This window comes from Antennarius striatus, chromosome 5 (genome assembly GCF_040054535.1).
Source record: "Antennarius striatus isolate MH-2024 chromosome 5, ASM4005453v1, whole genome shotgun sequence".
Taxonomy (NCBI): Eukaryota; Metazoa; Chordata; class Actinopteri; order Lophiiformes; family Antennariidae; genus Antennarius; species Antennarius striatus.
In genome coordinates this window covers 9,075,981-9,102,994 of record NC_090780.1, presented here as the reverse complement: position 1 = coordinate 9,102,994, position 27,014 = coordinate 9,075,981, and the positions used below count along the sequence as shown (strand labels likewise).

The 27,014-nt window shown below is 40.9% G+C and overlaps 1 protein-coding gene across 4 annotated transcripts in view; it reads right to left on the bottom strand.

Annotated features, from left to right (window-relative positions):
• The window catches only part of atg7 (ATG7 autophagy related 7 homolog (S. cerevisiae)), an 85,623-nt gene that overhangs the window by 5,855 nt on the left and 52,754 nt on the right, over window positions 1-27,014 (bottom strand). For all 4 annotated transcript variants that reach the window (XM_068316317.1, XM_068316318.1, XM_068316319.1 and 1 more), the window contains one exon: window positions 20,219-20,341. In XM_068316317.1, coding sequence (XP_068172418.1) covers window positions 20,219-20,341 — 123 coding nt within the window. The remainder of the gene's footprint in view (window positions 1-20,218; window positions 20,342-27,014) is intronic.

Below are 27,014 nucleotides of genomic sequence, written 5' to 3'. Positions count from 1 at the left end.
AAGACCAGGAAGATGGTTCAGGTTTGTTCTGTAGACAGCAGATTCATACTGAGCATACTTACAGGAATATCTCCTGAATGTGGGTGGCCCCAGTGGAAATCCAACATCTAAAGCCATTTAACCAGACAGTGCTACAGAACCACTGATGGGCTTTGATATTAAACACACATCTGCTTTACATATTAGAACTGACACCAAAGCCAACACGTCGAGCTTTCATCATGGAGACTGGCTCCATGTGATGTGCAATTAGTGGGCCACACAGTGTGGTTTAACACTGATGTGGTTTAGGGCCGCTGGTTGCAGCGGTGACTGTGCTGCTAGTTGAGGAGGCAAAGAAAAAGTTCCAGACTGAACCTCCCATTCATCCTTGTGATCTTGAGTAGTTTATGTGAGCCTTTACAAAGGAACTGTGACCCATATCTGTCATTACAACCAGTATGAGGCGCATCAACACAAAAGCTCACTGCAGAGACGGGGCAGCTAAGGCCCCCGGCAGAGAACTTCCAATGTCACTTCATCTACTTAAAAAGTTCAACAGTTCAAACTTTAAAAAAAACAGGTGTCAACCAAGGAGAGTCTTGATTTGTCTAACATCTGCTGGCCAGGGCTGTGTGTTTGTTGATTTATATTACTGGAGGGGCGGGGGGTACTCTTTCATCCTCTCTCATAAAGCCCCTTGAGGGCAGGTTTTACCTCCAAGAGTAGGAAGGAAGACCCACACAGCTGCAATCAAAGAGATGACTTACCCAGCTAATAGTTACCTACATGAATGATAGTTGGAGGTTATGTAATCGCGTCCAAATGTTCAAAGACTTTTGATTTCATTTTTGTTAGAATTTTGATGATATCAAGAAAAGAATGGGCCAGAAGGGGAAAAAAAGGTGATCCACTGGATCCAGATAGTCCCGGGAGTTTAAAATGTACATCTAGTGGGGGGTAATATGTATCCTGTTGTATAACAATATGAAAAGATTGGTGATTGATCAGCCATAATGGGCTGTTCATTATTTGAAAAGGAAAAAAAACAACAGGTAAACGTACATGTCATGTCATCAACATGCTAGCTTTTTGGTGTTAGGGTCAAACTCAATGCAGTGGAGTTGGCTGCAGATTTGATGCTGTTTGATTCATTCATTTAATGTGGTACCAGCAGCAGAACAGATACAGCAGCAGATCCACCAGTGTGGAGGTGTTCCATGTTGTCTGGTTTAATGTGGGAGGCCAGATCTCACTGGTCCATTGACCTGTGCAAACATTTTGAGAATGCACATAATGTTGTGGCATCCTCCTTGTCCTCTGTCTTTACTGCCTGCTCGGAAATACTACACTACTTGGATACTTATTATAATCTGATATGTAGCATGAAGGGAGACTTCTAAATGGAAAAACACACAGTTAACGTGTACAAAACAAGCAATAACAGATTTAAATGTCACTATCAATGTGGAGTGCCTGTGTTATAAAAAAATTACATTGACCTTAAACCAATACCTGTATCAGTATATCCAATATGGTGTAAAACATGCTAAGATAACCAGCCATCAAACATTTTAGATGGTTTTAGAAAATGTCTTTTTGTCTTTGTGGGATGCATGGAAGACTGGAAACAAATCCTTAATATTCTAATTCTGAAATATTTTCAGAAATGTAAGAAATTATTAAATATTCATACTAAAACTTGGTTTCGTGTGTCATTTTCCCTGGGAAAGGCTCTGTTAGGATTACAAGTGTTGAATTCTATTTTCTTTCTTCTTCCACACACATAAATGATACCACATGTACAAACACTAACGAACATGTGCAAATATCAGTATTGAAAAAGACCTCATGGAGCACAACATAACTCCACCTGCTGCAGCACACTGCATTCACAACAATATTCCTGAACTCCTTCCAGACTCTTCCTGCACAATGTGGTGGGAATCTTCAACCTGTAGGTTTCATCAGTAAGGCATGGGTTAATATAGGGTGAAACGGTAGAGGGGTTAATTCCTCATGAAGTGAAGACAATGAGAGCAGCTGAGCACTCAAACCTGGGAATGAGGGCTTACAGGAACAAGCTGTTAAAGCAGCTTCCATCCAATTTGGCACACATTTCTCAATCCATTCTTCATTTAATAAACATTTCCTCATTTATTGTTTTGATATTGTTGGTGGAGAAAACTACATCACACACATTAAATCTGAATAGGTATTCACCTGGGTTGAGATCATGCCTCTAATATCTGTGGACACAACATATGATTGGCATCATTTAAAAAAACCCCAAACATATCATTGATGCAAAAAAAACGGGGGTGTCAACATATGTTGCTTAATTTCTCACTATTTGTCAGTATGTGGTAAGGATGAGGATAATCAATCAATCAACTTTTATTTATATAGCGATTAATCACATCTGAAGACATTTCAAAGCGCTTTACGCTTCATATATTGGTATGATAGAAACAATATGTGAAAGAATTGCGCACATACAGTGGGATATTATGGGTCATATTTAGAGCGTTGCTTAGTGTTAAAGCAACGCTCTAACATATTCAGACTTGTGATGTGCAGACAATTCTTCCCAGAATCTTTCTCCAGATTTTACTAGCAAAATCTTTATGGGTTGTTTGTGATGGCTATCACAACACTTAATTTCATTCATCATACATCCAACAGTATAAACACACTAGATACCAAAGGTAATCATGCCTTTAGTGGAGTAAAGTGATGTCTCCAGGCACCAAATACAGTTCCATTCAAGCTAATCGTACTTGGCAATAAAATGACTTGTTTGATAAAGTAGATCCAGATGGCACAGTGATACAGGACTTCGGACTACCCAGATCTGGGAAGTCGTAGTTTCTGATCTGTTCACTCACTATCTTAATAGGCAGAAAGGACACATGTTGAAGGTTAACACAGTCAAAATCACATCTTCACAACTTATGAGACACAAACAACTTGATGCTGGACAAGAAGGCCCAACTCACAGACTCTGCTCTGACTCATTCCAAAGGTGTTCTATTGGTTAAGGTCAGGACTCTATGCAGGCCTGTCAAGTTTTTTCAACACCAAAACTCATTCATCCATGTCTTGATGGACCTTGCTTTCTGGACTGGTGCAGTCATGTTGGAACAGGAAGAGGCCATCCAAACTGTTCCCTTAAATTTGGGAGCATGAAGTTGTCCATGAGTTCAAGTGTCTTGGGATCTTGTTCACAAGTGATGGAAGGATGGAACATGAGATTGACAGACGGATCAGTGCAGCTTCTGCAGTGATGCGGTCGCTGTTTAGGTCTGTCATGGTGAAGAAGGAGCTGAGTCGCTAGACAAAGTTCTCAATTTACTGGTCAATCTACGTTCTTACTCATGAGCTTTGGGTCATGACCGAAAGGACAAGATCGGATGAAATGAGTTTCCTCCATAGAGTGGCTGGGCACACCCTTAGAGATGGGGTGAGGAGATCAGTCACCAGGGAGGAGCTCGAAGTAGAGCCACTGCTCCTCCGCCTCGAGCAGAACCAGCTGAGGTGGCTCGGGCATTTGTTCCGTATAGCTCCTGGACGCCTCCCTGGGGAGGTGTTCCGGGCATGTCCTACCGGGAGGAGACCTTGGGGTAGACCTAGGACAAGCCGGAGGGACTATGTTGCTCGGCTGGCCTGGGAACCCCTCGGGATCCCCGCAGAGGAGCTGGTGGAGGTGTCTGGGGAGAGGGAAGTACGGGCATCCCTCCTGAGACTGTTGCCCCCCGTGTCCCAGCCCCGGATAAGCGGTTGAAGATGGATGGATGGATGGATGGATAGATGGATGAAGTTGTCCAAAAATGTCTGCTTACGTTGAAATATTTAGAGTTCCATTCACTGGAAAGGAGCCAAGCTTGGCTGCCAAAGAACAACCCCACATCCAAATCTCACCACCACCAAAGTTGACGCTTGGCACAATGCAGTCCAACAAGTACCTTTTTTGTGGCAACCCCCAACTCCAGACTCATCCATCAGATAGCCAGATGGAGAAGATTGACTTGTCACTGTTCTAGTGTGGTGGCAGCATGCTTTACACCACTGCATCCGACATTTGCATTGTACTTGGTGACGTAGGTTATGGATGCAGCTGCTTGGCCTTCGAAACCCATTCTCTGAAGCCCTCTGCACACTGTTCTTAAGCTAGTATGAAGATGAAGTTCAGAGGTCAGTAGCTATGGACTGCAGAAAGATGATGACCTCAGCACACTATGTGCCTCAGCATTCACTGATCCTACTGTGATTTTATGTGGCCTACCACTTTATGCCTGAGTTTCTGTTGTTACCAGTCACCTCCTGTTTGTTATAGTACTTTTAACAGTTGATTGTGGTATATTTAGAAAGAAAGAAATGCATCCCATCATTGTATGGGATGAGTGTGGCTACACATGTTTGTAGTAGTCTGCATGCTGAGGTGCTTGATTTTATACACCTGTCACCATGAAAGTGAGTGGAAGACATGAATTCAATGATTCGGATAGCTGAGGAAATACTTCTGGCAATGTAGTGTATGTACATTCATTTACCATTCATCTGTCAAAAAGTACCAAATTCATTATGCTTGACATCTGCTATAGAAATTAATTATGTGATGCTTCTGGACTGTTTTAAATGGGTATTTCGTGCTCTTCCATTTCCTGTGATGCTTCTGTTTTTCCTCTGGTGTTCTCGTTACTCTGGGCCTGAAGCTCTCAGGGATAAACACAATCAGCAGGCTGTGTGTGTCTGAGTGTGTGCAATATTACACGTTCTATCAACTGAGATAGAGACAGGAAGAGGAGATGGGTGGAGACAGGAAGAGGAGGGGCAGCTAAAAAACAAAACTGCCCTCTCAGGATCATATGACCCATGACCCTGACTAAATCAGTGAGTGTTTTAAGAGCCATTAAAAATTGTTTTATCACTATATATTCATATTGGTAGTTTGCTCCAAAATGAATAACTTGTCTTCATTAACCAAATCTTTTTTTTATGGAATCCTAATTACTGACTTCTAACTGGGTTCTGACAGTAACGCTGAATTAGCAGCAGAAAAAAAATATTGTCAATTGTTTGAAATTTTTTTTTACCCCTCTATAATTTTATGATGTGGCAGCAATGACATAAAGTGAACACATGTAGGAAAAGCTTTTGAGCTTGAAATCAGAACTGCCATGCTCAAAGGTAGCGTGAAAAGCCTGCTTTCATAGATAAGGAAGACATATACAGTAATTAAAATGATGGCATCACAAGATGCATTTGTGATGTGGTAGATTTACAGAAGTGGTCAAACGAATCCTATTTATGTCATAATTTGAAGCCAGAATGAAGTCGATGGAGACTTTAGCAGCCATTTGATCCCTGTGTAACGACTCATTGAGGCCACCCATGGAGAAATGCTACAGTCGTCTTTTCATAGTCTTCATTTTACATTATTTCAGTTTTTAAAGACAAATTCTTTAAGGCAAACAAGAGGATTATCCCTTAGTACTCCCTAATATCCCTTTCCTGTCTCAAAATAAGTGGTTCCTGCTGAAACATTTCAAAGTGGTGTAAATATTCATTTTTAAACATAATTGGATTTTAGAAAAGGCTCAGTAATATCCAAAAAGTTCTCATCACTCAAACAAGGATGTAGTATATTCCATTATTTTGAGACTATTTTCTGCTGGTTGTCTGCTTGTGAATATTAAATCACCAGCAAGGTATTTTTCATGACACAAAATATAAAAGTTCATTGGAATGAGAGAAGTATAAGTTTTCCAGTGACTAATTTTCAAAATATTATTTCAACAAAAACAGCAACAACAGAGCCACTGGTGAATGGGAAGCACCTGACTACCTACATAGGTCGTCAGTGGTCGATTTGGTTATTTTAAAGGTACAAAGACAGGAGCAGAGATTTGCTATGAAAGCAAGATCAGGGGATGAATGACTGATGGGAAGGAGAAATAAATAAAGTGATGAGGAGACAGCAGATGGTAAAGAAAAGTAATGGCGTGAATGCAGTGAAAGCGAATGAACACAGGTTGGAGAGAAAAGAGATGGTTTAGATAAACCTGGTGGGAACAGAGTTAATGTATGGGTTCCAGCTGAGGTCTTGTTCCCCGGCTGTGTTTTCATAAACTCCTGAGTCAAACAAAGCCCCACCCCAGATAGGAAGCCCTGGAACCAAACCCCGTAACGCAAATGTCAAACGAGGAAGTGATGCAGCATCCGTCTTGTCTTTGCTCATCCTATGCCTTTAAAAAAAATGGCTGCTGCAGCATTCGCCTCCCTATTTACTTTCCTTCACTCGAAGTTGGTCAAAAGCTACTGTGGCCTCCTCTGCCTTGTTCTCCCTCTTCTCTCTCAGAATCATTAAGGCCAGCTACAACAACAAATGGAGTCTCTCCCCGCTGGGTGTGGTGGCCTGTGGAGCAACAGCTGGGTCCTGTTGTTTCTCCTGAGACATCCACTGGCTGCCTCTTTCAGGACAATTCTCCATGCATGACGGGAAACATTTTCTTAACAATTTTGACAGTTTTTTCTTTCACTGATAAATACTTCATGCTCCTAAACTTTCTTTAAACGTATAACATGTATACAACATTTATCATCCAATAATCACTGAATTGTCTTGATCCTTTAGCTGCATTGAGCTTTTCTGTTTGTCGCCTACTTCATCTGTCAACCCCCCATGCCCCCCACCCCTCTTCCTCTGCATCTCCTTCTGGTCCCAATTTCCCTCTGACACATTTCCTGTACGCTACAGAAAGTTATCGACATGTTCTCTGAGTCATGCGAGTGCTTCACAACTCCACGCATTTCACACATTTATCATACTTTGACATACTCGCTCTCAAACTATGTAAGCATTTACAAAGTAAATTACATTTTATTAGCAGGATTATGCTATAAACACTGCAAAGATTTCAGAAGGCAGAGTGATGGAAAACTGACCACTAAAGAAATATTTAACTTTTTTTCCCCTCATGATAGATGTTCTCCATTTACTGGAAATCCAGAGCTTCTTTCTCCAACCCTGGTGAACTGACCAGGGATCAGTCCACCCAACCATGGTGGACTGGTCCCTGATCCACTAGGTGTCAAAGTGTGTTTGGGTCCTTGAGAATCTGAATTCCAATTTGCTCCTGGTGTCATTCCTTTGGTGTGAAGTGATTGTGTGATTAGTCATCCCTTCTCATGAGCAGGTGGTGCCTTGTGTGGTAGCTGAAAGTCATTTAGATGGTTGGATAAAAATTAAAAAAAATTTTAAAAAAGTCATTTACAGCCTCTATTTAGTTCAGTTACTGTTGCTTCTGATTAGGTCGTTGCTTGTGCGTGCCACCAGTTTGAACTACCTAATGAACCGTTTCAAGCATCCAACAACCCAAGTGGCAGTAACAGCTCAGTTCAGAGGCTGTGTTTATGTGTGAGCGAGTTGCCAGTTCAGACCTGCCCATGATTTAATTAGAACTGTGAGTCAAAGCCAATTGACGTGTGGTCAGAGGCACAACCAAACACTGGCAGGGCCTTGTGGGCACATGCACAAGTTCACACATAGAACATGTATATGCATGATAGATGCTTGTGCACACATGGACACACAGAAATGTAGCACCCTAACAAAATAGTAAAGCTAATTTAATCACATTATTTTCTCTTTATTCCATTGTTTCAATGTTTTCTGTTCACAAATGGACTGAGAGCAAAAAACTTTCCTACTGACTAATTAATCTTCGTGGAGGAACAAGCCCTGACACACGAACGCATGCACACACGAACGTACGCACACACACACACACACACACACACACACGCGCACACACACACACACACACACACACACACGCACACACGCACACACACGCGGGAAGCAACTAATGATGTGGGATATGTTATATTGTCCTCTGGTTTCAATTATAAGTACGACAATAAACTCTCATTCAGTTAAAGATGACATGCAGTGTGTCTGTGTTTAAGCTTCACTGAAAGGTGTCACTAAAATTATTATGATTCACACGACAAGAGGAAATGAAGCTACGCACAGGCAAGTGGGTACATGAGCAGAAGTGTTAGTCAGAGAAGCGGCGAAACAAAGATCCAAGTGAAGAGCACACGAGCACAAATGGAGACGTGCGTGTTTGGATACAGTTACATTCGTGCATGTATTATTTTGGTTTGTGTGTGAGAGCAATTATCTGAACCAGAGGCTTGATGCTATCATGGTGCTCCATGTGCTAGACAGAACAGCATCAGGGGAAAAAGATAAGAACAAGCCATGTGTGTGTGTGTGTGTGTGTGTGTGTGTGTGTGTGTGTGTGTGTGTGTAAGTCTGAGGTCCAGGGCTCTAGGGCAGATTACCTGTTACCAGCCAGGCAGACGAGAATCAGGCTGTGTAAGATAAGTCATGCACACAGAGACCAGTTTGTATCTGTGTTTTATGCATCAGGATCATTTTTTTTCTTTGATAAAGATTAATATTAAGATGCCAAACAGAAATTCCATGTACAGTAGTACCTCGAGATACGCGCTTCTCGAGAGTTTTTTTGAGATACGAGCCGTAACTCTGTCCATATTTTTGTTCAACATATGAGCAAAAATCCGAGATTTGAGCTGCACTTCGGGACACCACTGATAGCTTCACATTCTTTCTCACACTGGCGGATGCTTACATCAGCTGACACTGCATCTCGTTCTCAGAGTAAAGACATAAGCCATGTGTGCTTGTGACTTATGCATATCTTTTCATTCTTTGTCATTGTTTATGTTACTTACTGTATATATAACTTACTGTATATATAATTAATTATGTACAAGTTGATGGTTGATGATTTTTTCCCCCCATAATTTAGAAGGGTTTGGGGCTTTTTTACGAGGCTGGAACGGATTAAAATGGTTTTAGTTTAAATGGAGAAAATTTGTCCAAGTAACAAGTTGTTGGACTGGAGCAAAACAAATTAAACTCATATCTTTAGGTTCTACTGTATTTATAAAATCTATACCACATTTTGAAGACATGAGATCAAACTAAAAGCAGTGTCTAGTTTAGCCTTTGCTGTCACCATTGTACTTTACCTCCTAATTGGCACCAATGTGCAGCTTCAAAACAGCATTAGTCCCACTCATGACACTGAGTAGTTAATCCTTTACCATCACAACCTCACCATCTTGTTTGCATCCTGTTTTGCCCCATGCTTGAATCAATGCCTTCATCAACTGAACGCTTAGACATTTTTTAACACAATAATCAAAAAGAGAGAAAGACTGGACTGGCCTTAGGTTTAAAGATGTTTAAACTCTCATTCAAGGTAAATTTGGGCCAGTGACCTGGTCAGAGCATCTCAAAAACTCCAGCTCTTGATATGTGTCTGCAGTGATCAGTATCCATCAAAAGTGGACCAAAGAAGGAAAAGTGGGGAATCGATGCTGGGTCATCTGTGACAAAGGGTCATTGATGCGCGTGGGGAATGAAGCCTGGCCTATGTGTTCCTAAACAAGCTACTGTAGCTCAAATTGAAGAAGTTAATGCCGGTTCTGATAGAAAGGCGGGAGAACACGCAGTACATCACAGCTTGATATGTATGGAGCTGCATAAAAGTAGACCAATCAAGGACCCCATGCTGACCCATATGTACCACTGACAATGGGTACATAAGTATCAGAACTGGCAATGGAGCAATAAAAGAAGGTAGCCTAGCTTGATGAATCATAGTTTTCTTTTACTTTATTAAATCACAGGTACGTGGATCCTCGGTAACCTGGGGAATACATATTACCAGGATGCTCTGTGGGAAAAAGGCAGATCATTAGAGACATGGTGACGCTTTGGACAATTTGAATCACATCTCAGCTGAAGGCAATGTCTGTTTTCCTTCTGTTCTGCATCTCTGAATCTTAAGATCGGCCTTCTAACACAATGAGCTCCATTTGCTGACTCACCAAAGCCTGCAGTCTTTACTGATCTTGTGTCATCCATTCTGGTGCCATGACCTCACCTTCCAAGATAATTTCAGACAAGGTGGAGTTCAACATCTTCTGAACATGCACTGGTATGAATGCTTGCATTTCTCATGTAGTCACTTGGTTTAGTCTTAAATTTAGTCCTACAATGTTGTCACAGATTGAACGAAGCTGACTGATTTGGGACAAGTTCCCAAATAATAATATCAGTGTGAGGAATTGCTGTCTTTGAACACGGAAGCGACAGATGACAAATGCAAAAGGACCTTTCCAAAAATCAAAATTTATATGCCACAATAGTAGAAAAAGCGTCTGTTTTATACAACCACATAAAAGAAATGAAAAACTGAAAAAAATGCTTTACTGGAATACCTCAAAATAAATGTCGAAAACATACATCAATGACCATGTTAAAGTATACATTTTCAGACTACACTTTATTCTATATTCATGATAAGCAACTGCAGCAATAAGAGCGTTCTAAAGTAAAAGTCCTTTCTGTACGTGCAATGCTGACTAGGATACGGAAATACTTGGAACAGCTACAGAAGGGGAAGAAGAGTAGGAGCTAAACAAGGACGACAAGACTACTACTCAGTCGCAACCCAGTCATCTGTCTGTCTATCCATGCATAAAGCCAGCTGCCAGGCCAGAAGAAGGCATCCCTCTGGACTTGCCGGCGCCAAGGAACAGGAGCCATGTATAGGCTGCTGTAGTTTTCCCATGTTGTGGGGGAAAGATGCCTTTATAAAAACCCATTTATGACTTATGAAAACAGCTTCACTCTGATTGATGAGTCTGAATAACGTCTCTTTGGACTAAAGATGATAGACAGCTCTCCTATCTACTGTAGATCCCCTTTATCCCCCCCAACAGTGCACCTCTTCACCAGCACCAGGCCTGTGCACAAGTGTATTTAAAATAGAGACCACCAAAGTAGAATCACTGTGGTGTGGAACAATGTGCTAGCCAAAGAGGTTTGAATCTTATCACCTTCTATTCATCGCATCATCCTCTTCATCTACTTAATCTCTGCTGGAGAAGTCTCAAAAGGTAAATGTAACTACATAAACTATAAGCAAGATTCATGTATCTCAGGAAGTCACAAATCTCTTGGTAGAATGTGTTTTAAAAATAGGATTTTTTTTTCTTATTACCTTGTAAACAAAAGCACAGGATACATCCCTGAATAGAGAATAAAAACTGTATTTCTTAATATGTATTATACATATCCTGGGTAATTATATTTGGATGGTATTTTGCTGAAGAGAGCACCTTGTAATGAGGGAAACACTGAGCAGCTATGCTGCTGAGACTCATATTACCTACAGAAACAGAATGGAGGACATGTTTATTAAAAGGAATGAAGACATAGCTGGCCCACTTGACCAAAGTCCTGCATGCCTGTCAGCTCTGACACAGAATGTGTGTTATTCATAAGCTTTTTTCTTAAATATCTCCTGTACAGGACCAAATAGATTTAGGATATTCTTGAAGAGAATAAATAAATGGAGTAAAGCCAGTCTACATTAAATGTCAACTGAAACAAAGCTGAATTGGAAACATGTTCTGTTTTCTGATTTAAAGCTCAAAGTAATAACAATTACTTCACTGCACAGTATTTACATGAACTCAGACTAATTGAAGTGTGCTTAGTTATTCAACATTTTATTTTTTATTGTAGCATATTCAAAATATGAAGAGAAAATGTGACTCTGACTAAACACTTCCAAGGAAACGCAAAGCAGAAATTTGAAAAAATTCATGTCGTGAAAAACAGAATCACTTCATGACAACATCAGGACTCACATATTTCTCCTAAACAATTTCTTTGTGACAAAATTAATGGAAAATAATTTGTATTATTCTGTAGGTCACCATGACAGGTTAATTAAGATCTGTCAACACGGTCACAGGGAAAGGATTATTCACAACTATTTGCACTAGCAAATACACACAGACATCATCATCAGCGATTGGAACGTTGGGAAGCCAGGTTTGAAGTCAAACCACAGACTGAGACAAAGCTTCTGAATTTAGCCTGCAAAGAACCAGGGAGGTTTAAACTATTTATAGTGTTGACTGTGTGTGTGTATGTGTTTGTGTGTGTGTGTGTGTGTGTGTGTGAGTGAGTACAAAAGAGTCACAGAGAGAAAGAGGGGGGAGAGAGAGAGAGAGAGAGAGAGAGAGAGAGAGAGAGAGAGAGAGAGAGAGAGAGAGAGAGAGAGAGAGAGAGAGAGAGGAGAGAAGAGAGAGAGAGAGAGAGAGAGAGAGAGAGAGAGAGAGAGAGAGAGAGAGAGAGAAGAGAGAGAGAGAGAGAGAGAGAGAGAGAGAGAGAGAGTATAGATAGACTGTAAGGATGAGCATGAGGTCTGATGTGTCTGTACTTCGCTGACATACATCCTTACAAGTGGAGCACACTTTTACTGCAGTGACAAGCATACACAGGGGACATAAATACACACATGCTTAGAAGTAGTTACATGCATCAAGTGTGTTAAGAGAGACAGCCACCTATCATGCATTATTTCATTGGTCAATTTGTTTTCGAATAATCCCCTGAAAGTTCTCCTGGGATAAAATGTGTCACTTGGCCTCAGCTGTGAAAGTTGAGATGGTGTTGTTCAAATGGTGCGTCAAACTATTAACTCTCATTAAATATTAGTTTAACTTGGATAGTCCAATGGTGAGTCAGCAGCACAGCTGAGCTGATGCAAGAAAGTTCCGGAGAAGGTACGTTACACTGATTACAAAACAAACCCTTTTAAGATAAATTAATCAGAGGTCCCAGATGTCTGAACGTCAAGCTGGGGCAGAATCTTCTTCTTCTTTTCGTTCGGCTTTTTCCCTTCAAGGGTCGCCACTGCGAATCAATTGCCTCCATCTAGCCCTGTCCTTTGCATCCTCTTCTCTCACACCAACTACCTTCATGTCCTCCTTCATTACATCCATAAACCTCCTCTTTGGTCTTCCTCCAGGCCTCCTGCCTGGCAGTTCAAAACTCAGCATCCTTCTACCAATATATTCACTATCTCTCCTCTGGACATGTCCAAACCATCTCAGTCTGGCCTCTCTGACTTTATCTCCAAGGCCTCGAGGATGGATTGACTTTGACAAATCCTCATTTATACAGGAATCAAGAGGATGCAAACAAATCTCATATCAAGTATTTAATGCACAATAATATATGTATTATCATGTGACAGTGGTAGAACTGTCACAGTGCTGAAATTTATACTGTTGGTGTTTATTATATATTATATTTATATTCACAATGATGCAGTCGGTAGCGTCTTTGCCTCATGGGAAGAAGATTATGGGTTCAAGTTCTTTCTGTGCGGTGTTGCATGTTCTCTCTGCATCTGTGTGGGTTTTTTCTCCAGGTTCTCTGGCTTCCTCCCACCTCCAAAACCATTCAGCTTAGGTGAGCTGATCACTCCAAATTGACCATAGGTGTGAGGGTAAGCGTGCGTGTTTGTTTGTTTTTCATGTGACCCCAGCGATGAGCTGGCTTGTCATCCAGGGTGTACACCACCTCTGATCCATAGCCAGCTGTGATACGTTTCAGCAGACCCATAACCCACAAGGCTGACAAGCGTCTGTAGATGAGACGATTATAATTGTCCACAATACAAGAAAACAGATGGATTGACATTCACTGCTAAATCAAGGTGGTGTTCATTAGAACTTTTGATGAACTGAAAGATGATTGGACAAATGCTCAATTGGCATTTTCTTCAGTTAATTACTCAATTGGGTTTTTTTGCACTTTTTACAAACCATGAGATAGGTGTCAGCTGCATGTTGTTAGCTGTTGTTGTGACCAAGGTTTTGGGGCGGAAGAATCCCATTCTAGAATCACTCATCATTGAATAATATTTCTTTTCACTCCTCAATGTTTGATATTCAGACAAGAAATTGAATGTTTTGAAAACATAGCAACAGCAACAAATAACTGATTTCATAGGACATTAAAACTAGTGGAAGAAAATGGAAACATGCAACTGAGCGGTGATCGACAAGGGTCAATTGTTCATTACACTGTCAACTGTCTGTCACTCTCCGTCCTTGTTTTTGCTCTCGATGACTCACAAGACAGAGCACAGTGTGCTAATGAAAAACCAGACTTAACACTGCATGTTTTCCTCTGGTCCATCTGGCAATAATTGTAGCATGTAGCAACCGTAGCTGTGTTTGGATAAAACCCTTACATGCATGGGGCCCTCTGACGCTTAGGAGAGAGACTGTGTTTGTGTGTGTGTGTGTGTGTGTGTGTGTGTGTGTGTGTGTGTGTGTGTGTGTGTGTGTGTGTGTGTGTGTGTGTGTGTGTGTGTGTGTGTGTGTGTGTGTGTGTGTCTGTGTGTGTGTGTGTGTGTGGGTCCGGGGACCATGTGACGGATAACAGTGTGTCTATGCTACTGTGCTCACCCTTGTGTGTTTTCCAAGCTGCTGGGTGATAAGCCAACATAACTAAGCCGAGTGTATTACCGGCGCTGCTTTACGTAGAAGCACAGACCAAAGTTGGGTTGAGCGTGGGTGGCTTGGTAACCTCTGCTCCTCCGGGACATTAGCATGACTCAGAAGGTGATTTGTGGCATCTGATGGTGCACAGACTGTTCTCAAAAGCTAAACACGCAGACCTAGGGAAACACAGGTGTCTATATTTGACCAAACACTACCTCTTTACTGGAATCAGGAGAGACAGAGCTATGTCAATGCAGAATTTTATCAAGTTAAAAATTCTCCTCTCCAGACAGGATAGACATTATGTTTCAAACTTTACATTCAAATTTAGCATGTGAAACTCACCTGAAATTATGAGTTCAATACCCCCAACTGTAAATGTGTTGCGATGAACTGCTCGAGTGTAGACATTGAACTGACATGACATGTTGCTATTTGGACAGCAGCTCAAAATGCAATTGGGGACTCAGGCCCAAAGGATTACTGAATACGGAAAATTCCCCAAGTAGAGATTGGGGTAATGCTAAAGAACTGATAATATACTGTATGTCTTATCATGTGACAGTGGTAGAACTGATAATGATGATGCCAGTGCTGAAAACTATAGTGTTGGTTTTTATTATATATTTATTGTATTTACATTTGCGATGGTGCAGTACGTAGCGTCCTTGCCTCATGGGAAGAGGCAAAAGACTCTCATTGTCATTTCAAATAAGACAATGAGAGGATTATTAGGAAAAAACACAGGCTACACCCTAAATGTGTTATTTCATAACTTTATACACAACATAAACCTTTTGTGTTGCTACATCCTCTGAAAGAGAGTTACCAACTATCATCTGTTGATCTATGTGATAATGCATACACGGTTTCTCAACAACACTGTTTTCATGTTAGGCTTTTGCTGGGAATAGTCAATTTATTCCAAAGACTATATCACATGATGGTGCCAAAATAAGAATAAATAGTGATCCATTCTTCTCATAGTCTTTCTGATGTCTCTCTCTTGTGACTTACTGGCAACACTGGTTGGAGTAGGTGGAAGTGAGTGGGACATGCACTCAGCAGAATGATCCTTTGTACTGAGAGGGTCTCACATCCTCTGTATAGGGCATTCACAGTAAGAGATTGATGCATATGGGAACACGTAGTTCCACAAAAATAAATGGCATAACTTCCTGTAAATGATGATCAGAATATCTAATATAAAGAGTGACTCATGGGCCTTATGTAATTAGTTAAAATAAATGGTTAAAATATGTTAATTGCACATCAATTTTGAATCAAATTCATCTGGTTTATTAAAGTGTTGAATTCATAGCAGGATTTTCCTGCTGATTTCTCACATTTTTTCTCTGTTTTACTTTCCTATAAATACATTATGAGCTAATTTGTAATGTATTATTTTATCATTGGCATTAACATTTTATTTAATATTATTTACTGATTGATGACACATTTATAATGTGTATTTTTTATTATGGGATATTTTACTTTATTATGGTTTAGCTCTTTATTCTGTTCGGAGAAAATCCATTTTCTTTGTCCTCTGCCCTTTAAAATAACATGAATTAAACTGAGATTTATTTGTGCCATATGGATAGATGTGTAAACAGTATTTTATGTAACATTATTCTGCCGATCTAAAGACAAAGAGTCTGAGTCAGAGGAGAGGTACAGCATCCTGTGCAGACAATCATTTCCTTTCAGGCTCTTTGAGTGATTTGTTCAGACTAGCCCTTTAGAGTGAGGAAATGTTCGGGAGGGCTGATCACCTAACGGTACCCTGTTCTGACATGCTAACCCCTGTTTACATGAAAACGGTTATCTGGTTTAACTGTTTGAATACTTGAGGAATGTTGTGAGTTACATCTGAAGTTGGGTTGAGCTCAGACAAAATGCTCTGATAACCTTTAGACTCCTATGCTGACAAGGGTTGAACAAGGGTTGGGTTTTCCTTTAAGATATTGTAAAGGAAAAAAGTGTTTATTCCCATACAGGAAGTATGTGAATTGGTGACATCACAATCCAAATCCGAGTGGGGAATGAGGTCCTTCCGCAAGTGAAGGAGTTTAAGTATCTTGGGGTATCTTGAAATGGGCTTTCTCAGGCGGATAGCTGGTGTCTACCTTAGAGATAAGGTGAGAAACACTGCTGTTCGCGAGGGGCTCAGAGAAGAGCCGCTGCTCCTTCGCGTGTAAAGGAGTCAGTTGAGGTGGTTTGGGCATCTGGTGTGGATGTCTCCGGGACGCCTCCCTAGGGAGGTGTTTCTGGCACGTCCAGCTGGTAGGAGACCTCGGGGCAGACCCAGGACCAGGTGGAGGGATTATATCTCAACACTGGCCTGGGAACGCCTTGGGATCCCCCACTCAGAGTAGGTGGTGGATGTGGCCGGGGAAAGGGAAGTTTTGGGCTCCCTGTTGAAGCTGCTGCCCCCGCGACCCGGCTACGGATAAGTGGTGGAAGATGGATGGATGGATTGACAATACAAATACAGATGTCACGGCGAGACACTAGTGGAGTCTAAGCCACAATCTGACAAGCACTTCACTTGAAGGATACTATGGCCTTTCTTCTGGAAGACATCATCTGCTTACAGCATGAGGGCCAGATCTGATCCTACTATTTCTTGACACAAAATTTTATTTTAGTTATTCTACATTATGATTAACAGATTATCGAAAGGTTGAAAGTTAATAGAAATAACTAGATGAAGAAAAACGGTCTCAGACCTCCATCAGGATGGCAGCCAGTATCCAACAATAACAGCCAGCATCAAACTACCGATGGCTGCGACCTCATCTCAATGAGATTCCACTTCGGAATCTTGGTAAGCAAACAGAAAGATTTGTTTTCATATTCACTAAAACAGGTGGTCAAAACCAGTCACTCATGTATAACTGACTTTATGGTTTTGCCTCTGTTTGCCTGTTAGGGAAAACAAGTAATTTTGAATAACTGACATTTAGGGGGGTTTTTTTCTCTACTTTTTGATTTATGCAAGAGATTGATTGTTCCTACTTGATGGATTTCCATGAAAATTGGTAGAAGGGTGGAGCACCTGTCAATCAATATCATCTACAATTTTTTATGGATCCACATAAAAGACATATAAATTAATTTCTATCCCATTCTTTAACTTTGTGATACTTCCAAACTTATTGTGGAAGATTAGGATATGTGCCAAAAGAAGCACTGAATTGTGGTGAAGGTCTGGAGATGGATGCATCATCCCCCCACCCCCCCTTTACTTGAGAGAACCCTGAGGTAAGCCATTGATTATGCCTTCCACAACCACTGTGCACATAATAATAAATATCTTTAATCTCTAGAATTACAGAGTCAAGTTGATTGATGAAAACGTTCAGGGTGGGCTGGGCCTCTTCCACTGGTGAGTAATGGTAGATAGACACATTCTCTATAATGCAACTATAAAAATTCTGTGGGCCTGAAGGGACGATTTAGCTGCCAGTTGACTATCACTACCTTACACTCATAGCTACAAAGACTGCGCTGTAGAAGAGAAAATAGCCACACCAATCGTACAGTAATAGAGGGAAAGGATCCAGTCAAAGCTGAAATTGTGTCATAAATATTCAGAAATGGTTTTTCCCATTTGATTTTAAATGTCGTAAAAATTAATGTTGAAGATTGTTTGTTGTAAACAACAGCAAATGTCCACCAAATTTTCAAAAACATGCGACAGATTTACCAGATTTCCACCCTGCTTACAAGAGTATGAAATCCCAGCAGGACTGGTCTTACAAAGGAGCCATTCATACTGATTTATGCACGCACGCCCGCCTGCACACGCACGCGCGCGCGCACACACACACACACACACACACACACACACACACACACACACACACACACACACACACACACACACACACACACACACACACACACACACACACACACACAAACACAGTTTTCTCTCAGTCTAAACTTTCACCCAACTTAAACTCCCCTAAAACTCTGTGGTGGTTGCATAAAAAGTAGTTCTCAGGTTACAAACTCACTCAAAATAGGCTGTAAGTACATGGTACTGCTATCTGGTGACGTAGATTAGAGTAGAGCGGTTACATACACTTCAATGCATAAATATACACACATACACACTGTAATAAATTCAGTCCCATGTATTAAGGAGAGTGGATGACGTTGTAAAACGTTTTTTTTGTTTTGTGTTTTCTAACTTCTGTTGTGTTCCTAATCATTTAAGCTGAACTCTGTTTAAAACGTATTGACTTCTAGTGAGTCTAACTTCTAAAAGTGAAAAAAAGTATCATCAGTAATAAAGGACTCTATTTTTACCCGAGTTAAGTAAACGCCGCGAGCAGTGATGATCTAAGGAGGGACCTTTCATGGAGTTTTTTTCTACAGATAATTCTCATTATTTTCAGCCAGTACTTCTTAAAATACAAAACACTGATCCAAAATGAGCTCCAGGACTGTTACTAGTGGTTTACCACATGAAATAAGTAATGAGAGGCTGTCAAAAGCAGGACAACAACTTTTTCTCTTTCCTGGAACTGGGGGGAAAAAAATTCTAAGGTTTGTCGTCCGATTGTAGTTTTCAGAATAACTAATCTGTGTACAGGAAGCACACACTAAGACTTCTGACGTGGGCGGACTGCGCAATCAAAACAATCTCTCCATCTTCTAATGGAGAAGAAAAGGTTCTACGCCAGACTCTTCAACACACTTCATCAGGAAGAGTGGGTTGAGTGGAGAGGAAGGGAACATACAGAAAGCTAGAGTGATAGGGAATGAGGTCAAGAGCGATAGCAGGAGCTGGAAAGGAAAAGGAAAAGGAATGAAAGGAAAAGGAGAGAAGCTCAAGAGAGGGATAGAGTGGGTTGAAAGATAGAACATAGTAAAACAGCTTTCCTTCCCTTTAACAACTTTATCGCCTGTCCTATATTTTCCATTCTTTCTTTGCTTTGTGTTTCCTCTGTGTGCCCCTTCTCTTATCAACCATTCCTTTTCCTTATATCCCTTTTTCTTTTCCCTTCTCCCCTCCTCCATCAGTGTGTTTCGAGTAGTAGTTGTGGAGAAAGCACATGGGATTTTCCCACAGCTAAGCAGGAGTAGACCCAACCCCACACCCACTCATTTTCTGTCTGTCTCCCCCCTCCACCTCATGTCAGGGGGGAGCATTGAAGCAAACCACCCATATTTCACCACCAAGTATTATGAATGTTGGTTGTAACTTTATGCTGTTTGTTGTTTCATAGAATTTAACCACATGCTGCTATAGCAACAAGATTCAATGGGTACAAGACAAAAATACATTTAAATACAATTCAAGGCTAGATTCTACAAATGGGGATATATTTGTCACGAAACTTTATCTTCATACTCAACTCCTGTGGGACCATGGTTTGCTCCATCTACAGTAGCGACTGTGTTCATTCTCGTGTGAAGTAACTAAATTCATAATCACAATCTCTGTTTCCCTCATCCTTACCAAGTAAAATAAGCCCAACAAAGTGAGAAGTGATAACTTGTTCAAGTTGAATAGTACAGCTATCAATACAAGGTTTCATTTGTCATTGATCCCTGGTTGAACCCATCAACCAAAAATTGTCATGCTCTTTAGCAGGTTGAACGCTGTAGTTTTATTGTTTCTTGTGCAGTTATGAGTGACAGATCTGTGGTTTAATTGCAAGTCTGCTAGTCTAAATGGACACAAGTTAGCAGCTGTGAATATGTGTGGACATTGCTATTAGTCTATTAATGCAGTAGGCTTTGTGTGTGTGTTTATGTGTGTCTGCACTTGTATGCGTAGGAATAAAGTGTGATGAGTGTGATTTACCTCTGCAGCCTGTGTCTCTTGGTGCAACAGAGTCAGTCCCGTCAGGTCCTCCAGGAATGAATGGGAAGAGTTAAAAACCATGGAGAGAAAGTTGAAACCTTCCCTCTCATAGTGGTCCAGGACCTGGATATGAAAACATCAACAACTAATATTAGAATAACACACCAGGCAACTTCATGGGAAATGGTTTGTCTTTTGTTAGATCAAAGGTGCATTTAATTATGAGGATGTGGATCTTGTGTTTTACATTTGAAATCAATTTGAAAACAACTGATTTTTCTAATAATTTAGAATTTGCAGAGATATGTGATACATTTATCTCCATAGTACACTAGCATCGCGCTCGGAGTGACCCCTGCCTCTCGCCTGTAAATCAGCTGGGATAAGCTCCATCAACCTCCTTGACCCCCAAAAGCAGAATAAATGGTCATGATGATGAATGAATGAATGAATATAATACATTTACCTTTCAGTAAGTTGTAGACTGATAGCAAACAAGTTTCAAAAATAAAAATAATTCCCTTGACTTTTTAAAAGAAATCTTAAGGAGTAAATGCCAGTGTGCCAGCAAACAGGCCAATGACCCCTTAAAACCTATTCCATGTGTTCTGGACTAAGGTGCAAAAGGTTGCCTAACAATCACATCTGCTCATCATTCACTGCACTTTTTAAGTAAAATATTGTTAGATATTACACCGATAAACATGCTTTCAAGGTGTTTTGAACCTGATGATTTTATTCAAGCGGAGGGCTCAGTGATGGTAATACTGTATATTGTGTTTTTGGCATATGTTACACACGTTCCATGAAAGTCAGGCTAGCAGATGCACAGACCTGCTTGTTTCTATTTTGGCAGAGGCAACAACATTCTTTCAAAATACAAAATAAAAACAGCTCGAATCTTCTATCTGTATCACACCATTGCTCTATACCTCTGTGGTCACACACACACACACACACACACACACACACACACACACACACACACACACACACACAGGTCTGCTGCCCTCTGGACTACCTTTCTAGTCTTGGCCAGGCCTTTCATGGATGGCCACAGACCCTCCTCTGCAGGTGTAGGGTTTCCTCACCATCAGACATCAACACACTGTGTGAACTAATACCTGTGCAATTGTGTGTGTATGTGCATGTGTGTGTGTGTTCACAGACTGACCTGGCGTCTAGTTTTGGAGCCAGACACACCACACACAATACACACACTGATGTGTACCTTGATCATCTTTTCATCCTCTCCTTTATTTCCTCCCTTCTCTTGTATTTCTTTTGATTCTCCACTGCCATCCATGGGATCAGTTACATGAGACACCAACGGCAAAAACCCACTCTGCTGAAATACAACTGCCCACGACATAAGCATGATGACTGTTGCGATAACAGGAACTGTTACACACATAAGGCATACTTACACAACTTATTAATACTGACAGTAGACAAAGAACTCTGATAACTGGTGCCTGAAATTTTCAGTCCTACAGCAGGCTTTTACATTTCGGTGGTTCATATTCTAATAAATACAAGAGGGAAAATTAAAATTTATAAAAGTTGTACCAACATCAAATTAATGTTAATCAAAAGGTACATTTGAAAAGCAACACGGCCACTGATCAGACCAAAATATGCCATTAAGTATGAATATGTGTACATACAAAGAATGATGAGGCCCAAAACTATTGAAGTGTTTTGCGAAGTTCTAGGGATAAGTTTTTAGTTGCGGGTTTTTAGGTGTAGGCTTTGATGGTTAAGGCATACTACAGTATTTACAGGCTGCATTCATTTAGTCAAGCTACATAGATACTTGAATTATGAGGTGCTGGGCATTATTTTAATATTGGATCATACGGTAAATTTAACTCATACCTAATATTTTAAAAATATATGGTAATTGTTGCTAAGAAAAAGCATCTGTCCTCTTCTTGATTTCTCCTTTTTGACATATTTGACACACTGAATTGTTTGTTAAAATTAAACTGACACTAAACAAAGCCTGGTTAAACAAAAAAAGATCATATTAATGTAAAATACCTCACTGGAAATGTTCTTTTCCGGTTCTGTTCAAAAGACGTTTAGATTTTAACTTGCTGGTAATAATAAAATCTAAGTTATGTAAAGTCTAAGCAAACAGACATTGGAATTGAATTTGATTCACCAGCCGAATAATCAACTAACCGGTTACTTACAGTTTTATGAAGGACAGAATGTCAGATTATTTTTTTCCTTTCCAAAATAAAAACATCTTTTGAAACTGTACTTAAGGGTTAATCTGGAAGACATTTGCTTTGATCAATTTTTGTTTCAAGATCTGAAACAAATGCAAAAATACAGAAAAAGTGATAAGCACTCAGAGTAAATAATATGCAGTATTATTTTGTAAGGGTATAGCATATACTGATATTCAGAATTTCAGAATGTGGCACTTGAAAACACTTTTGGCCTGATGCATGATTATCAATGAAATACTTAGAGGCATTTTTTTGGATGGTTTTACTATAATGTGACACTATACAACAGTGTGAGTAAGTAATTCCTGGTGACTAGTGACTTTGATTTTCCCAGTTAATACACATGGCCAACATTTTATTTTAGACATTTACCAATGGCATACTGACTCATTGAGGAAACACTCAGGCCTTATGGTACTCAGTAAAACCAGTGCTCTTTCCAGAAAGTAAAACTAATAAAGCACATGGAGTAAATGTTTATTGGTCGCGGTACAATGCGTGTGGATTTAGATCTACGTCAGAACAGCCCGATGGAAATTAAATACCAAGTTTATTATTTATTCTACGAGCTTTGATATTAAGGAAAATTGTGCCTACTTTAAAAACATTATCCAAATAAATTAAGTTACTGCTGCTCAAGACTAGGTGGCACGGTGCGCAGTGGGTAGCGCTGTTGCCTCACAACACGGCGTACCCAGGTTCGAGTCCTGTTCGGAGTTTGCATGCTCTCCCCGTGTCTCTGTGGGTTCTCTCCGGATTCTCCGGCTTCCTCCCACCTCCAACAGCATGCGCTTCAGGTTGATTGGCCGGTCCCAAATTGCCCGTAGGAGAGAGTGTGTGTGTGAGTGGTGGTATGTCTTTGTGTGTGGCTCCGTGGTGCACTAGCATCGTGCCCGGAGTGTCCCCCGCCTCACGCCCTATGCCACTGCGATAGGCTCCAGCTCCCAGTGACCCGCTGCAGCGGATATAGCGGTGGTAATATGAAAATGACTGACTGACTGACTGACTGCTCAAGAATAAGGGAAGCACACCCTCCCCATAGAACACGGATGGGACCAGACTGAGACTGGACAGAGCTGTCCAGACCAGAAGAGGCCAGGTTGAAAACAGGCGTTCTTCTTTCCTTTCAGCTTTTCCCTTCAGGGGAGGCCACAGCAAATCAATTGCCTCCATCTAAACCTGTCCTTTGCATCCTCTTCTCTCACACCAACTACCTTCATGTCCTCCCTCATTACATCCATAAACCTCCTCTTTGGTCTTCCTCTAGGCCTCCTGTTTGGCAGTTCAAAACTCAGCATCCTTCTACCAATATATTCACTATCTCTCCTCTGGACATGTCCTCCTGCTTGGCAGTTCAAAACTCAGCATCCTTCTACCAATATATTCACTATGTCTCCTCTGGACATGTCCAAACCATCTCAGTCTGGCCTCTCTGACTTTATCTCCAAAACCTCTAACATGTGCTGTCCCTCTGATGTACTCATTCCTGATCCTATCCTTCCTGGTCACTCCCAAAGACAACCTCAGCATCTTCATCTCTGCTACCTCCAGCTCTGTCTCCTGTCTTTTCCTCAGTGACACTGTCTCTAGACCAAACAACATCGCTGGTCTCACCATAGTTTTGTACACCTTTCCTTTCATTTTATCTGAAACTCTTCTATCACACATCACACCTGACACTTTCCTCCACCCATTCCATCCTGCCTGTACACGCTTCTTCACCTCTTTTCCAGACTCTCCATTGCTCTGGACTGTTGACCCTAAGTACTTAAAATCCTCCACCTTCTTGATCTCTTCTCCCTGTAACCTCACTCTTCCACTTGGGTCCCTCTCATTCACACACTTTGCATTTGCAAACATCATAGTCCATGGAGATTACTGTCTAACCTCGTCTGTCAGCCTGTCCATCACCATAGCAAACAAGAAGGGGTTCAGAGCTGATCCCTGATGCAGTTTCACCTCTATCTTGAAGTCCTCTGTCACACCTACAGCACACCTCACCACTGTCTTACAGTCCCAATACATGTCCTGCACTTGTCTGCCACTCCAGACTTCGTAATACAATACCACAGTTCCTCTCTGGGTACCCTGTCATAAGCTTTCTCCAGATCTACAAAAACACAATGCAACTCCATTTGGCTTTCTCTGTACTTCTCTATAAACATCCTCAAAGCAAATACTGCATCTGTAGTACTCTTTTTTGGCATGAAACCATACTGCTGCTCACAAATGTTCACTTCTGCCCTTAGTCTAGCTTCAACTACTCTTTCCCAGAACTTCATTGTATGGCTCATCAGCTTTATTCCTATGTAGTTGCCACAATTCTGCACATCTCCCTTGTTCTTAAAAATGGGCACAAGCACACTTCTCCTCCATTCCTCATCTTCTCACTATCCAAGATCCTGCTGAACAACCCAGTCAGAAACTCTACTGCTACTCTACTCCAAGCCTCTACAGGTATATCATCAGGACCGACTGCCTTTCCACTCTTCATCCTCTTCAATGCCCTCCTCACTTCATCCTGACTAATCTTTGCTACATCCTGGTCCACAACAGTCACCTCTTCTACTTTTTGTTCTCTCTCATTTTCCACATTCATCAACTCTTCAAAGTACTCTTTCTGTCTTCCCATCACACTACTGGCACCTGTCAATAGACTTCCGTCCCTATCCTTAATCACCCTAACCTGCTGCACGTCCTTCCCATCTCTGTCTCTCTGTCTTGCCAACCTGTAGAGATCAGTCTCTCCCTCTTTACCGTCCAACCTAGCATACAGGTCATCATAGGTTTCTTGTTTGGCCTTTGCTACCTCTACCTTCACCTTAAGCTGCATCTCCCTGTACTCCTGTCTACTCTCCTCAGTTCTCTCAGTGTCCCACTTATTCTAAGCTAACCTCTTTCTCTCAAATTACACTGAACAGCCTTGGAGGAGTGAGAGAGTGGTTTACCCACTTCTTAAACATCTCTCGGCTCATTCTATCCAAGGAACACTTTTGTATTATCATTAATACCTGACAATTGCTAGTGGAAAGGGTGTTCATTTAAATTGGACTTAAATGAGCATGTTATGTTTTAATTGAAATTGCCAAACGCATCAGAAAAGCAAATGCTTCTGTTTCTTGAAGTGAGGAGTTGTACAACCTCTAGCAAAAAGTATGGAATCACCAGTCTTGGACGAGCACTCACTCAGACATTTTATTATGTAGAACAAACTCAGTTAAAAAGCATGAAAAAATAATGAAGTTTTTCAAAAGTGCAACTCCTTGGATTCAGAAACACTAAAAGACATGAATAAAAAACATTGACGTGGTCAGTAAATGTTACTTTTATAGAGCAAGTACAGGGAAATAAATATGGAATTACTTAATTCTGAGGAAAAAAATTTGGAATCATTCCATTTTGAGTAGAAAATAAGGACACACCCAGTCAATTTCCTTTCCTTAATTGGGCAAGTGCCTCAGATTAGAGCTGCTTGTTAGTCAGCAGTCAAAAACAGTGCAGTTATCACAACTTGGAGGGCTGTTGGACCAACTGGATTGGCAAGAATCATGGCTCCAACAAGAGAGATGTCTCTTGAGACGAAAGACAAGACTATCCAACTTCTTGAAGAAGATAACTCTACATGTATGGTTGCCAAAGATGTGGGCTGTTCACAATCAGCTGTATCAAAGATCTGGACCAAGTACAAACAGCATGGTAAGGTTGTTAAAGTGAAGCATACAGGTAGACCAAGGAAGACATCTAAGCGTCAAGACAAACAACTAAAGGCCATATGTCTTGAAAACACAAAATGCACAACAAGACAAATGAAGATGAAATGGGAGGAAGCTGGAGTCAATGTAAGTAACAGAACTATGCAAAATCGCCTAAAGGAAATGGGATGTTCATACAGGAAAGCTAAAAGGAAACCATCATTGATGCTTAAACAGAAAAGAACAAGACTACAATGGGCTAAGGAGAGGCAATCATGGACTGTGGATGACTGGATGAAGGTTATCTTCAGTGATGAGTCACGAATCTGCATTGGACAAGGTGATGACAAGGAACTTTTGTTTGGTGCTGTTCCAGTGAGATTTACAAAGAGGACTGCCTAAAGAAAACATCAGAATTCCCACAGTCCTTGATGATATGGGGCTGCATGTCAGGCAAAGGCACTGGGGAGATGGCTGTGGTTAAATCTTCAATAAATGCACAAGTTTACATCGACATTTTGGACAGCTTTCTTATTCCTTCAATTGAAAAAATGTTTGGGGATGATGAAATCATTTTCCAAGGTGACAATGCATCACGCCACAGAGCAAAAACTGTGAAAGCATTCCTTGGAGAAAGGCACATCCAGTCAATGTCTTGGCCTGCAAATAGCCCAGATCTTAACCCAAATGAATAAAATGGTCCATAGCAAGGCTCCGACCTGCAAGGATGATCTGGCAACTGCAATCAAATAGAATTGGAACCACATTGAGGAATAATACTGTTTGTCACTCATCAAGTCCATGCCTCACAGACTGCAAGCTGTCAAAAAAGCCAGAGGTGGTGCAACTAAATACTAGTGATGT